Source organism: Narcine bancroftii, chromosome 2, assembly GCF_036971445.1.
Source record: "Narcine bancroftii isolate sNarBan1 chromosome 2, sNarBan1.hap1, whole genome shotgun sequence".
NCBI lineage: Eukaryota > Metazoa > Chordata > Chondrichthyes > Torpediniformes > Narcinidae > Narcine > Narcine bancroftii.
Genome location: NC_091470.1, coordinates 82,904,062 through 82,917,377, shown reverse-complemented (window position 1 = coordinate 82,917,377; position 13,316 = coordinate 82,904,062). Strand labels below are relative to the sequence as shown.

Sequence of the window (13,316 nt, the reverse complement as noted above, 5' to 3'; positions counted from 1 at the left end):
AAAGAAATAAAATAAATTACCAAATACCAAAACTAATATTGACGCAAAATAAGCTACTCCCTTTTACAATAGACAACCTTGCCTTTAGAAAATGGGAAAAAAAAGGGATTAAAAGAATAGAAAATTGTTTTTCAGGAAGTAGATTCTTATCCTTTGAACAAATGAGAGATAAGTACAATATAACGGGAGATACAGCGCTGGCATATTACCAACTGAGATCCTACTTGAAAGATAAATTAGGAAGCAACTTGAGTTTACCAGAGGGAAGTAACCTTGAATATGTGATTACAGATACAATGTTAATCAAAAGATTTATAAAAAATATGTATATTAAACTGCAAGAAAAGGAAAATGAGGAAACAAATGGTAAAACTAAACAAAAATGGGAACAAGATTTAAATATAAAGATAAAAAAGGAAACATGGGAGAAGTTATGCTCTGGAACGATGAGAAATACAATAAATACGAGGCTGCGTATGATACAATATAATTGGTTACACAGACTATACATTACACCGCAAAAGTTAAATAAATGGGACCCAACAGTATCTGATAGATGTTTTCGATGTAAAAAAGAAAGGGGAACAACAATTCATGCAATCTGGACATGTGAGAGAGTAGAAAAATTTTGGGATGATCTCAATCAGATATTAAATAAAATAACAGAAAACAATATACCAAAGAATCCAGAGATCTTTCTCCTAAGTAACATAAAAAATAAAGAATTTGGAATTGACTTGGAGGATGCACAAAAAAGATTTGTTAAGATAGCCCTAGCTGTAGCAAAAAAATGTATTATGTCAACCTGGAAATTGGAAGATAATTTGAAAATACAACAATGGTATATAGAAATGAATAAATGTATTCCATTAGAAAAAATAACATATAGTTTAAGAAATAATATTGAAATATTCGAACAAGTATGGGAGCCTTACATTAAATACAATAGCGAAAACCTACCGGGAACAAACATTACCTAAGTTGATGGAAGGAGAAGAGAAGAAAAGAATGGACTCAGTAGAATTTCTGGTGTATTTTTGTTGAATGACAACATTGTCTAACTGAATTAATGCAACCTAGACTGTATAACTAAAATGGATGAGAGGGGGGGGGGATGGGGGGGTGGCTTGGGAGGAGGGAGGGGGGAGGGAGAAAAAGTCACTGTAAATGTGTGGAAAAGAAAAAGTGTATATCATGGCTATTGTGATTTATGGTGTGAAAAATAAAAAATTTAAAAAAAAAAAAAAAAAAAGTTAAATTGCTTTGATACATGTCCATTTACTGTCACTTTCGCTAACGGTCCCTTATATAATGCTTTAATCCAATTAATATACTTCTCCGGTAAACTGAATTTTTGCAATACTTTGAACAAGTAATTCCATTCTACTCTGTCGAAGGCCTTTTCTGCGTCTAAAGCAACTGCTACTGCCGGTGCTTTATTTCCTTCTACTGCATGAATTAAGTTAATAAATTTACAAATATTGTCTGTTGTGCGTCTTTTTTTGATAAATCCAGTTTGGTCTAAATTTACCATTTTCGGTACCTGTTCTGCTAATCTGTTCGCTAATAGTTTAGCTATTATCTTATAATCTGTGTTTAGCAGAGATATTGGTCTATATGACGCTGGTGAGAGTGGATCTTTCCCTTGTTTTAGTATCACTGTAATTATTGCTGTTTTACATGAATCTGGTAAGTTTTGTGTCTCATCAATCTGGTTGATTACATCCAGGAGGGGCGGTATTATTAGGTCTTTAAATGTTTTGTAGAATTCTATTGGGAATCCATCCTCTCCTGGTGTCTTATTATTTGGTAAATTTTTTATTATCTCTTGTATTTCTACTGTTCCAAATGGTTCTGTTAATTTATTTTGTTCCTCTATTTGTAGTTTTGGTAGTTCAATTTTAGTCAAAAATTCATCTATTTTCCCTTCTTTCCCTTCGTTTTCGGTTCGGTATAATTGTTCATAGAATTCTCTGAAGTTTTCCTTAATTTCTTTTGGATTATATGTAATTTGTTTGTCTTTTTTCCTTGTTGCCAATACCATTTTCTTAGTTTGCTCTGTCTTAAGCTGCCATGCTAAGATTTTGTGTGTTTTTTCACCTAGTTCATAATATTTCTGTTTTGTCTTCATTATATTCTTCTCCACCTTATATGTTTGTAATGTTTCATATTTTATTTTTTTATCCGCCAATTCTCTTCTTTTGGTTGTATCTTCCTTTATTGCTAATTTTTTTTCTATGTTTATTATTTCCCTTTCCAACTGCTCTGTTTCCTGGTTATAGTCCTTCTTCATCTTGGTTGCATAACTTATTATTTGCCCTCTAATGAATGCTTTCATTGCGTCCCATAGTATAAACTTATCTTCCACTGATTCCGTATTTACTTCAAAGTACATTTTTAATTGTTTTTCAATAAATTCTCTAAAATCCTGTCTTTTAAGTAGCATGGGGTTTAATCTCCATCTATACATTCTTGGAGGGATGTCCTCTAGCTCTATTGCCGATAACAGGGGTGAGTGGTCCGATAATAGTCTAGCTTTATATTCCGTTTTCCTAACTCTCCCTTGAATGTGGGCTGATAACAGGAATAGGTCTATCCTTGAGTATGTTTTATGTCTAGTCGAGTAGTATGAGTATTCCTTTTCTTTTGGGTTTTGTTTCCTCCATATGTCCACAAGTTTCATTTCTTGCATTGATTTAATTATAAATTTGGTTACTTTGTTCTTCCTGTTAATTTTTTTCCCCGTTTTATCCATATTTGGATCCAAATTCAGATTGAAATATCCTCCTATTAGTATGTTCCCTTGCGTATTAGCTACCTTCAAAAAGATATCTTGCATAAACTTTTGATCTTCTTCGTTAGGTGAATATATATTAAGTAGATTCCAAAGCTCTGAATATATCTGACATTTTATCATAACATATCTCCCTGCTGGATCTATTATTTCCTCTTCTATTTTAAATGGCACATTTTTGCTAATTAATATAGCCACTCCTCTTGCTTTTGAATTATACGATGCTGCTGTTACATGTCCTACCCAATCTCTCTTTAATTTCTTGTGCTCCAATTCAGTTAAGTGTGTTTCTTGGACAAATGCTATATCTATTTTTTCCTTTTTCAGTAAATTTAGTAGTTTCTTCCTTTTAATTTGGTTATGTATTCCATTAATATTTAGAGTCATATAGTTCAGCGTAGCCATTTTATATTTTGTTTATCTTCTCTTTCCGTTTTTCCATCATTACCTTTCCTCCTTTTCCATTTCTGTTTTCTTATTTTCAACTCTTTACCAGACAACATTCCTACAACATCCAACATTTTCCTTATTCTCCTATTTCTATCTTCTTTATCCCCAATCTCCCCTTCCCCTCCTGAGTTGCCCTTTATCCCTTGTCGGACAACCACATCTCCCCTCTCCATTTGGATTTGCGAATCCACTCGCAAGCGTCAACTGATTTTGCAGTGACCGCTCTTTTCCCCCACCCAGCCCCCCCCAGAAAAGATTTCGCTTTTTATATGTCACAAAGGTCACTCTTTTAATTAACTTGTATTTCTGTGCCTTTGTGTTTTCTCTTGTTTTTCCCGACTTTTCTGGAGAGGGCTGGAGTTCACCGTCCGGCCACTACTCCATCACGTGACTCCTCCCGACATTGTGGGTCTTGATGTGGAATTGGAAAAAAGAGATCAAATCAATTGGATGAATTCCATCCCCGATATGGTTTGGAAATCATTTCCATTGTCCTTTGCATTTATGAACACCAAGGATCGACAAACTAAATTCAGAAAGTGTTTTGGATGATTAGACTCTGCTAATATGTCACAAAGCAGGCAAAGTCAGCAATAGTTGAGAATGTCTTGAAAACCTTTTTCAGTGTAACCCACACAGTGTCCATTGCATCTACAGAGGAGCATCCCAGAATGCTGTGCAACTTTAAGAGCTCAACAGTCCGGACTTGCGCCTGGTGCTTCAACCCACAAGCTGACAAGTGCTTCAGTTCAGGTAGAGTCAATGAATCATCCTCTCACCAGGTTGGAGCAAAATTTGTATCTCTGATTGGAAGAGTAACACCACAGAGTAGCAAGAGCCTGCATCATCTTCGTCTGGGATCATTTTAATATCCATTAAAATAATTAAAATGTAAAAAACCTTTCTATTCAATATTGGATCAGTGTGACCATTCCAGACTATATATTCAGTTTCAGATAACTGAGCCAAAAACTGGATTTAGAAAGATATGGGCCTCATGGAACCAACCAAAAATGCAAACTTGGTCAGCATGGATGAGTTGGCAAAAGGACCCCTTCTGTGCTGTGTGACATTATCACTCTGTTACCAGGAAAACTCCCGGTTTATAGTTGGGATTAATCCAGGAAAATTCCAGGAGAAGTGGTGCAGTCCCAACTTTAAACCAGGCAAATATCAGTGATTTGACCATCCGAGCTCCTCCAGCAGATTGTTTTTCGCTCCAGATTCCACCATCTTCATTCTCTCGTGTGTCTCTATCAGTACTTGTCAGGATCTGGGCTACTGGCAAGGCCAACATTAACTGCCCATTAAAATGCCCTGTGAGAGAGGTTGTGGGCCATCCCTTTGAACCGGTGCCATCCTTCCAGGGCATAAAGCTCCAGGAGTTGAACTCGATGATGATGGAGCAATGATCCCATTTTCTGATTGGGATTGGAGTGTAGCCTGGAGAGGCTGGTGATGGTGTTCCCTTTATTCTGCTGCCTTTTTTTTGTGGTGATGGAGGTCACAGGCGTGAAAGGTGCAGTAGGAGCAGCTTGAGTAACGCAGGTGACGAATAGTGGAGCTACTGTGCAGTGATAGTTATTGTTGAGGCTGTTTTGTACTGGGTGCTGCTAAGCTGCTTAAGAATGGAACTGATTAACTGTCCAAGTGGAGAATATTCCATTGCATTGATGATGTGCCATTCAGTGATGGTAATGACATTGATTGCCACAGGTAGGTGATTGGGCTCCCTCATAGTTACAATATCAAACCAGCAACCACAAAGAAGGCATATCACACAGGGGTAAAGATGAACAATTACTTTATTAACAAAAATTCACCTTCAAACTTTACTTCAAAATCCCCCCTTTTATAACAATGCCCACTGGTTACTATGCAAATTTCTATAACAGTGTAAAACTAATAAATTCCCCAGCCTAAATATAACATATGTAATTAAAGTCTCAGTTATATTTCCAACCAGCCCACAGAAAAATTTAGACACAAAACAAACACAAAACACACAAGACTCACAAAAACTTCGATCTCAACTGAAGCAAAGATCATAAACAAAATTTAGTTTGTTTGGTAAACTGAAGCCAAAAGATCTTTGAGAGAGAGAGAGAGTACAAAATTCAAAGTTGTCTTGTGTGGCTTACAGAGAGAGGAACTATGGCTTGGTCCGGTCCTTCTGGCTGCCTTTTGATTGTTCATCCTTTTTGAAATCCCAACATTCTAAACTGTCCTCCAGACCATGACTCATGCTCTGGGCCTCCTTCCCCTCCACAGCACCCCCAGTGGTGGTTTATCATCCGTCCAGAAATTTTTAGATCATTTTCTGCACATGCTCAGTCCGTCTCCCACTTTCTCAGCAGTCCACCTTCACCTTGACTCTCTAAGGTAAACTCACTTTTTAACATAAAACCACGCAACACATAGGCCAATACACAACGCAGAACTCTGTAACACTCACTAATAGAGATAGCTGTAACTAGGCACCCACCAGCCAATACCTGTCCAGGAATGGGCCACATCATCTGTTGAGGAGCTGCAAAAGAATGAACTTTGTGCAGTATTCAGAAAACATCCCCACCTTAACCTTCAGATGATTGGACCAAGGAAAATTCTCCAGCTACGTTCTGGGGTTAGGATGAGGTGTGAGTTCTGACTCCAACCACTGGAACACCTTCTCTTTGACACCCTTTTCTGAGGCACCTTGATGTCAATGACAGTTACTCTGGCCTCACTGCTGGAATTCAAGATGTGGGGTCCATGCTTGGACCACTGCTGTGAGGAGGTCCAGAGAAATTTGAAAAGCATGAGTGAGTTAGGTGTGACCTAATGCTCCTGTGGACAGCACTCTTCTTTGGTGTGTTGGTGAGTGAGAGCAGATAGGTATGGACACAAAAATATCCAATGAAAATAATGTACTGGAAACACTCAGCAGGTCAGGCAGCATCTGTTGAGAGAAAAGCAGAATTGTGTCTATGGCACTGTAAAGCAGTGGCACTATTGTGTTCAGTTCTGGTTGCCTCATTTTAGGAAGGATGTGGAAGTTTTGAAGAGGGTGCAAAGGAGATGTACCCAAATGCTGTTTGGATTGGGAGAATATGTCTTAAGATGGCATAAGGTATGTGTTAGGGCAGCGTGGTTAGCATAGCAGTCAGGGCAACACTGTTACAGCACCAGTGATTGGGACCAGGGTTTGAATCCCGTGCTGTGTGTAAAGAGTTGGTACATTCTCCCTTTGTCTGCGTGGATTTTCCCGGGGGCTCTGGTTTCCTCCTACTATTCAAAACCATACTGGGGTTGTAGGTAAATTGGGGTCATTGGGAGGGACGAGCTTGTGGGCTGAAATGGTCTATTATCATGCTGTACATCTAAATTAAAAAAATTTAAGAGAAAGGTTGTGCAAGCTTTAAAAAAAAGCAAGCAGCACTGCCTAAGCTGCTGTAATGGCAGCACTGCCGCTGGTGTGGACCCTGGAGAACGGGGAGCAGAGACACAGGCTGGTCCGTGGGGTTCTACTGCCAATTGCTCCATACAGGCTCTAAATGATCCACAATCTGAGAGCTGCTAGAGACGGGCTCATGTGAATCAGATATGGGAATCGGGATTTGATAGGGCAAGATGGGCTCCGGAAGGGCCTTGAGCGCTGAAGGCTTCTTGATCATATCAGAGATTGCCCATGGTTTGCGCAGCTGCAGAGGCTGTGGGAGCACTGGAGGTGAATCCATAGACACTATCTCTGAAGGGATTTGATTTTGCTTCTCTTTCTCCTATTGTGAGGGGTGCGAGCAATGCTCATGGCAACTTTTGGTTTGCTTCACAGCAGACAAAAATTGGTATATTGCATACATTTTTGTGACAAGGAACTTTTGAAGCAAGGGCTTTTCTCTTTGGTGCAACAGAGTATGAGAGGTGACTTAATAGAGACATATAAGATTATAAGTGATAGAGTGGGGCCAATGGGTAATTCCAGGGGTTTAAGGTGAGTGTAGGAATGTTTTGTGGAGACATCAGAGGTAGGTTTTTTTTACACAGAACGGTAGGTGTCTGCAGTGTATTGCTGGAGGCCAATGTGGAAATCACACCTCTCATTGATGGTGTTCTGAAGGAGAGGCTGAAGTACCTTCACTGGGCAGGCCACTTTCAAAAAGGTGTTATCTTTTCCCAGGTTTGTTGCACCGTGTCTTTGTGACGGACGCAGTGACAGGACAAAAACAGACATTCAGCACGAGCAGTGATGTTCTTGCTCAGCAGTTTGCTCGCAGGGTAAGTGAGAATTTAAAATGTTGGGCCTTTCCTTTACCAGAAAACCAGCTGGCATCCACAACCAAGACAGGCTAACTGTGTAGTTAGATGCATTTTGCATGAGATCTAATGAAGTCAGCACCTCAGAACATTAGCTTACTTGCTGATGCTGGCTGGCCTTGTTTTATTCAGACTCTTTTTATGTTCCAGCTTTCCCAAGGTGGGCACTGTCCTCTTGATGAGTGTTTGTTTTGTATAAGTTTATTTGTAACATCTTATCTTTGGCTTGGCTTCGCGGATGAAGATTTATGGAGGGGGTAAAAAGTCCACGTCAGCTGCAGGCTCGTTTGTGGCTGACAAGTCCGATGCGGGACAGGCAGACACGGTTGCAGCGGTTGCAGGGGAAAATTGGTTGGTTGGGGTTGGGTGTTGGGTTTTTCCTCCTTTGCCTTTTGTCAGTGAGGTGGGCTCTGCGGTCTTCTTCAAAGGAGGTTGCTGCCCGCCAAACTGTGAGGCGCCAAGATGCACGGTTTGAGGCGTTATCAGCCCACTGGCGGTGGTCAATGTGGCAGGCACCAAGAGATTTCTTTAGGCAGTCCTTGTACCTTTTCTTTGGTGCACCTCTGTCACGGTGGCCAGTGGAGAGCTCGCCATATAACACGATCTTGGGAAGGCGATGGTCCTCCATTCTGGAGACGTGACCCATTTGTAACATAACACCTGATATAAGCAGGGTAACAGATCACCCCTAACGTTCATACAGCTGTTCAAAGGCAGTATGAGTGCATTGTAGTGGCTTCTTTCAGGAGCCTGGTGGCAGCTGGCAAGAAACTGTCTTTAAGCTTGACTGGATTGCTTTGGATTTATCTGCTTACTGCTCTTTTGTGGGGATCCAGTTAACACTGGTAGGGACACATTATTGCCAGGCCTGACTTTCCTGAGAAGCTGATAATGGGTCCTTTGACTCATTGCATCTGGACCAGAGAAGAAAACAATCAGATGACTGTGTATATCTGGGATGTGAGTCATGACATTTCTTTTTGGCTACTGAATGTTAATTCCTTTCCTGCAACAATTGTACACATTTCCCTCTGACAGCTACCCTTTTGCCCCGGACTAGTTTTGGATAATGGGTCTCTGGGAAATGTGAATCTTCTGTGTTCTTCCAGGTCTGTTTTCAGGGAACAAAACAGTTAGGAGCGTTAAAGAGACAGATCTGACCTCACCACTGTTGCCCATTTTTGATCCTGACTAAAATACTAACTGGGATGGGGTAGAGCCAAGTAAAAAGAGAGCTTGCTGAGTCCTGGGTGGTAGGCTGGCAGGCAGTCTTCCACAGCACTGGGCAGTGTTCAGTGAATCTTTCGGACATTGGCACACTCAGACTTGTAAGTTGTAGATGTGGGTTTGAATGACACATTGCTCAATAGGAGGTCATAATTTTTCCAAAGCGCTTGTGTGTGCGTCCTTCACTAAAACAAGAATGCATTATTAATTGGTTGCCATTTGTCAACATAAAGATGACTATAATGTGAAGTATCCTCAATGTAAATCATTAACTCTCCTTCTTTGCACAGATGCAGCCTGGCTTGCTGAGTATTCCCAACATTCTGTTTCTGTACTATAACATGTGAGCATATGATAACGTCTTAGAGGAAAGTACATACTTTGAGAAACTGTAGGGCTTGTTATTTCATGCAATAAGCATTCTCCTTTACTCTTGATGCGCGTGCCAGGATGTAATGGTCAACAGTCAACCACACAGAGTAAATAGCATTCCTGACAGATCCAATCTTATTGCTGTGATAAACAGAAATCATAACATGGAGTGTCTGTGCAGGTCCCGGTGTTGTACAATGGTTGTCGGAACGGGGAGATTTTCAGCATAGACATCAGACAGCGAGCAAAGAAAGGACAGGGCTGGAAATGTTCAAGATTCTTCCATAACTCTACTGTGACTTCTGTCCGACTCCTGCAAGATGAAAATTATCTGATGGCTGCAGACATGATTGGGAAGGTAAGCTCCCACATGCATTCCCGGCAGAGGTGCAAGATGTGGTGTGCATTTCCTTGCATTGTTTCTCGCATCTTCTTCTGTCACAGTTAAACCTGTTTATTCATCTCACTAGGTTACAAGAGGGATTGCTCCTCTTGGCACTTACCAATAGCTTGTTCACTGGTAAGCTGTTAGCTCCAGTCCTTGGGCCAAAGGAGATGTTCTCAGAGGCAAGGTGAGAGTGACTGCCCTTTGCATCAAATTTGGAATCAAATGTGCGTTTCTGATCGTCCCCATTACAGGAAAGATGTGGAGACTTTGGAGAGAATGCAGAAGGCATTTACCTGCGCATTAGCTACAGTAGTTTAGAGGCTATGGGTTCTAGGCCAAACTTGGGGTTGTTTTCTTTGGAGCACAGGAGGCTGAGAGGCAACCTGATAGAGGTAAATAAAATCTTGAGAGGCATTAACAGTCACAGTCTTTTCCCCGGCACAAAATGTCATATGTGTTTAAGATGAGGTGGAAGTATAAGGGAGATGTGCGGGGCAATTATTTTACAGTGTGCAAAGTGCCTGGATTAGTGGTTGAAACATACAATTGCAGTGGTGAAGAGGCTTTGAGATAGACACATGAATATGAAGGTGATGGAGGGATATCTATCAGGTGCAAGCAGCAGAGATTTAGTTTGATTTGAGAATTGTGTTCAGCACAGACACAGACCAAAGGGCTTATTCCTGTGGTTTACTGTTCTTCATAAGAGGCCAGAGTACAACCATTGGGAGTCAACAAGTGGGGTATGGAGGCAAGCAATTTAATGGCTTGGAGACAATTATTACAAAAGAAGATTGTTGTGACGAGAAAAACACAAAAACTGCAGACGGTGGACTCTTGAGCAAATGCTGAGATGCTGGAAGGACTCAGTGGGTCAAGCAGCATCTGTGGGTAGGCGGTCAGATATCATTTTGGGTCAGGACCCTGTCCCAAGACTCCATGGTTGTGGCCGTTGGAGGTAAAAGACCCAGAACATTGTTGTGAGTTCCTCAGGGCCCACCCATTTTCAGCTGCCTCATCATCGACCTTCCACCAGAAATGACAATGCAATGAACTGAACAGGACTGGGTGTAGGCCTTAATTTTTAAGGGACTTGAGGAGCACCTTCTTCACACAGAGGGTGGTGGGTATATGGAATGCCAGAGGAATTGGTAGAGGTGACACAATTGAAATGTTCAAAAGCCATATGGGTAGAAAAGGTTTGGAGGGAGTTAGGTCAAATGGGGTGGGCTTGGTCAGCAGGTTGGGTCAAAAAGACCAGTCGTGCTGTAGAACTCCATGACTACATTGGTTTTGGAGGGTGGAAGCCTGCAAGGCATTGGAGCTTTGTATGTTCCATGCAGAACATTAAGAGTCAATCCAGCCAAACTCGGCAAGTGACCAATCTCTGCCCTGGCATCAGCAGGAGGTGTCAAACAAGGACTGTGTGAGCGCATCCTGAGAGTGTTTATTTTTAGATAACACTCTCATAACTTTAACTACCTACATATTAAATGCTGTTTTAACTAAAATATAAAGGTGATTTGAATGTTATGTACAAACCCATAGGCTGAAAAAGATTAATGATTAGATGGTTTTCTATGCTGATTAATATTCCTTCAAGATTATCAAATTGGGTCACTATTATGAGAGAAATGATTTGGATCATTCATGGGTTCCTTATTTTGGCAGGTCAGTGTATTCCTGGGCTGTCATGTGCCGACTTAATTCTGAATCCACAGGCAGGATCTACAGTACAATATCCACCTCAGCACATTGTGCTGGCTTTGTGCTTGGTTTTAAGTTTAGCTGTTTGGCCACAGATGAGCTCTCCCATTCCTAGCTCTGGTTGTTCCTCATCCTAAGTACATGGACAAGTCCTTTGTAAATGCCTTAAAGGTTCAGATTCTAAGCCCCAGTTCCAGATCCCTGTGGATAAAACCCTCCAATGCATCAGGGCAGGTCTATTACCTGCAGCTGCCTGTGTGCCTAATCAGCATTGTGTTCAGTTATAAGTGCACTGTTCTTTTAGTCCCTCCCTCAGAAAATATCGTTTTACCTGTGCCCTCCATTAGGGGTGTGTGGTCCTGCTCTCTGTGGTGATCCCTGGTATTGCATGCATGTACCTAGTATGTAGTTGCTCTCTGGTAGCTGGTATGGAGGACTGGTGCTAATAAGCTGACTAGGGGGAAGTAGCTCCTTTGCTTGCACATAAGTGTTCCTGTCCACTGCTCTCAGCTCAGATTGGGAGTAGCCTCGTAGATGACTAACACTGCCACGTTCTTGCTAATAAAAGCCTATGTTATTGGCATAACTCCTGTCCAAGGTCCTCTAGGTTTCTCAATAGCTGGCCATTTATTTCCACATCTTCTTGCCAAGTCTCCCTTACAAATGGACTTTTGTACTGAACCCTGTTTGACTTTCAGTTCAAAGATTTATCTCCCTGGTCTATAATTGACATCCTGACTTCAGGTTGCAGAGCTGATTCCTCACCGTGCCAGGGACCCAGGTTCACCTTGGCTATGTTTGCGAGGAGTTTGGACACTCTCCCTGCCCCCTTCCCCCCCCCCCCCCACCAAGGTTTTCTCCCACCTTCCAAGAAGCAGAGATTGTTAGGTCAGTTGACTGGTGGAAATTGTCTTGAGCGTGTGGGTGAGGGGGACACAGTCAGAGTGGAAGAGAATGTGGAATTTTTAAAATGGGATGAATCCTGGCTGAGGTGGTTAGTATGGACATTTTGGGCTGAAGGGCCTGTTTCTGTGCTGTTTCTCTGTGGAGAGTAACTGCATGGCTATTTTTCATAGCACATGCAAATTTCTTAGTAATTTTCTTGTTGCCATTGTCACACAATGGACCCAATGTTCCTATTTCTTCAGGGTCCCACAGGCATTTAGTTTTTTTTAATTAGGCTGCCAGTTGGGACCTTGTCCAACACCTTCATTACAACTCCGGTACTCTTTCTGCAATTTCCCAGCATCCCATTGGGGTGTCTGGCCCTATCCCATCAGACGTTGAGGAGTGATTCCACCCCATGAAAAGACTTTATCAAATGGGTACTGGGCTGTCAAAACCCTGAAACTGTTTTACCACCAAAATGTAGTGCATTTTTCACATGAATGAAATGAATACAAGTTGTGGTGTTCCTTTCTCTCCCAATCCGCAGATTAAACTTTGGGATTTGAGGACTGCAAGGTGTGTCAGGCAGTATGAGGGTCATCATAATAAGCATGCTCATCTCCCTATCCATATTAACGAAGATGTGGGAATTCTTTTAGCAGGTAAGTCCTTTTTATTATGAAAAATGCTGGAAACCCTGAGACAGCATCTGTGCAGAGAGAACAGATCACTTTTCAAGTCAAAGGCCCTTCATCACACCTGAGGAGGAGGAAAATATCATTGATCGAGCTGCAGAGACTGAGGTTGGGGGTGGGGTGGGTGGAGGCTGTCTTTGATAGGGTAAAACCAGGGTGGTCATGATGATCAGCTGTAAACAAGGCTATTTCATTAGTGAGTAAGAATGTAGAGAGAGAAATTTAAACATACAGCACAGTAACAGGCCATTTCAACCCAGGAGTCTGTGCTGCCCAATTTACTCCTAATTAACCTACACCCCTAAGTATGTTTTGAAGGGCGGGAGGAAACCAGAGCCCCTGGAGAAAACCCGCACAAACTCAGGGAGAACGTGCAAACTCCTTATAGACAACGTGGAATTCAAGCCCCCCCCCCCCCCCCCCCCACCCCCCCCCCCCCCGTCTGGTCCCACTCACTGGCGCTGTAAAGGTGTTGCACTAATCGCTTCGCAAACTGTGC

General features: G+C 41.8%; 1 protein-coding gene and 1 long non-coding RNA gene across 9 annotated transcripts in view; one reads left to right on the top strand and one right to left on the bottom strand.

The window, feature by feature from the left end:
• Window positions 1–7,950, bottom strand: part of LOC138753837 (uncharacterized) — a 32,621-nt gene extending 24,671 nt beyond the window's left edge. Inside the window, exon 1 of the long non-coding RNA XR_011351455.1 lies at window positions 5,386–7,950. This is a non-coding gene — a long non-coding RNA (uncharacterized lncRNA). The remainder of the gene's footprint in view (window positions 1–5,385) is intronic.
• wdr21 (WD repeat domain 21) overlaps window positions 1–13,316 on the top strand; it is a 73,205-nt gene that overhangs the window by 53,026 nt on the left and 6,863 nt on the right. For 7 of the 8 annotated variants that reach the window (XM_069917286.1, XM_069917291.1, XM_069917290.1 and 4 more), the window contains 4 exons: window positions 3,902–3,997; window positions 7,404–7,501; window positions 9,321–9,497; window positions 12,670–12,784. In XM_069917286.1, coding sequence (XP_069773387.1) covers window positions 3,902–3,997; window positions 7,404–7,501; window positions 9,321–9,497; window positions 12,670–12,784 — 486 coding nt within the window. Of the gene's footprint in view, window positions 1–3,901; window positions 3,998–7,403; window positions 7,502–9,320; window positions 9,498–9,609; window positions 9,712–12,669; window positions 12,785–13,316 lie in introns of those variants that run through there. The other variant, XR_011351454.1, reaches the window with a different exon arrangement.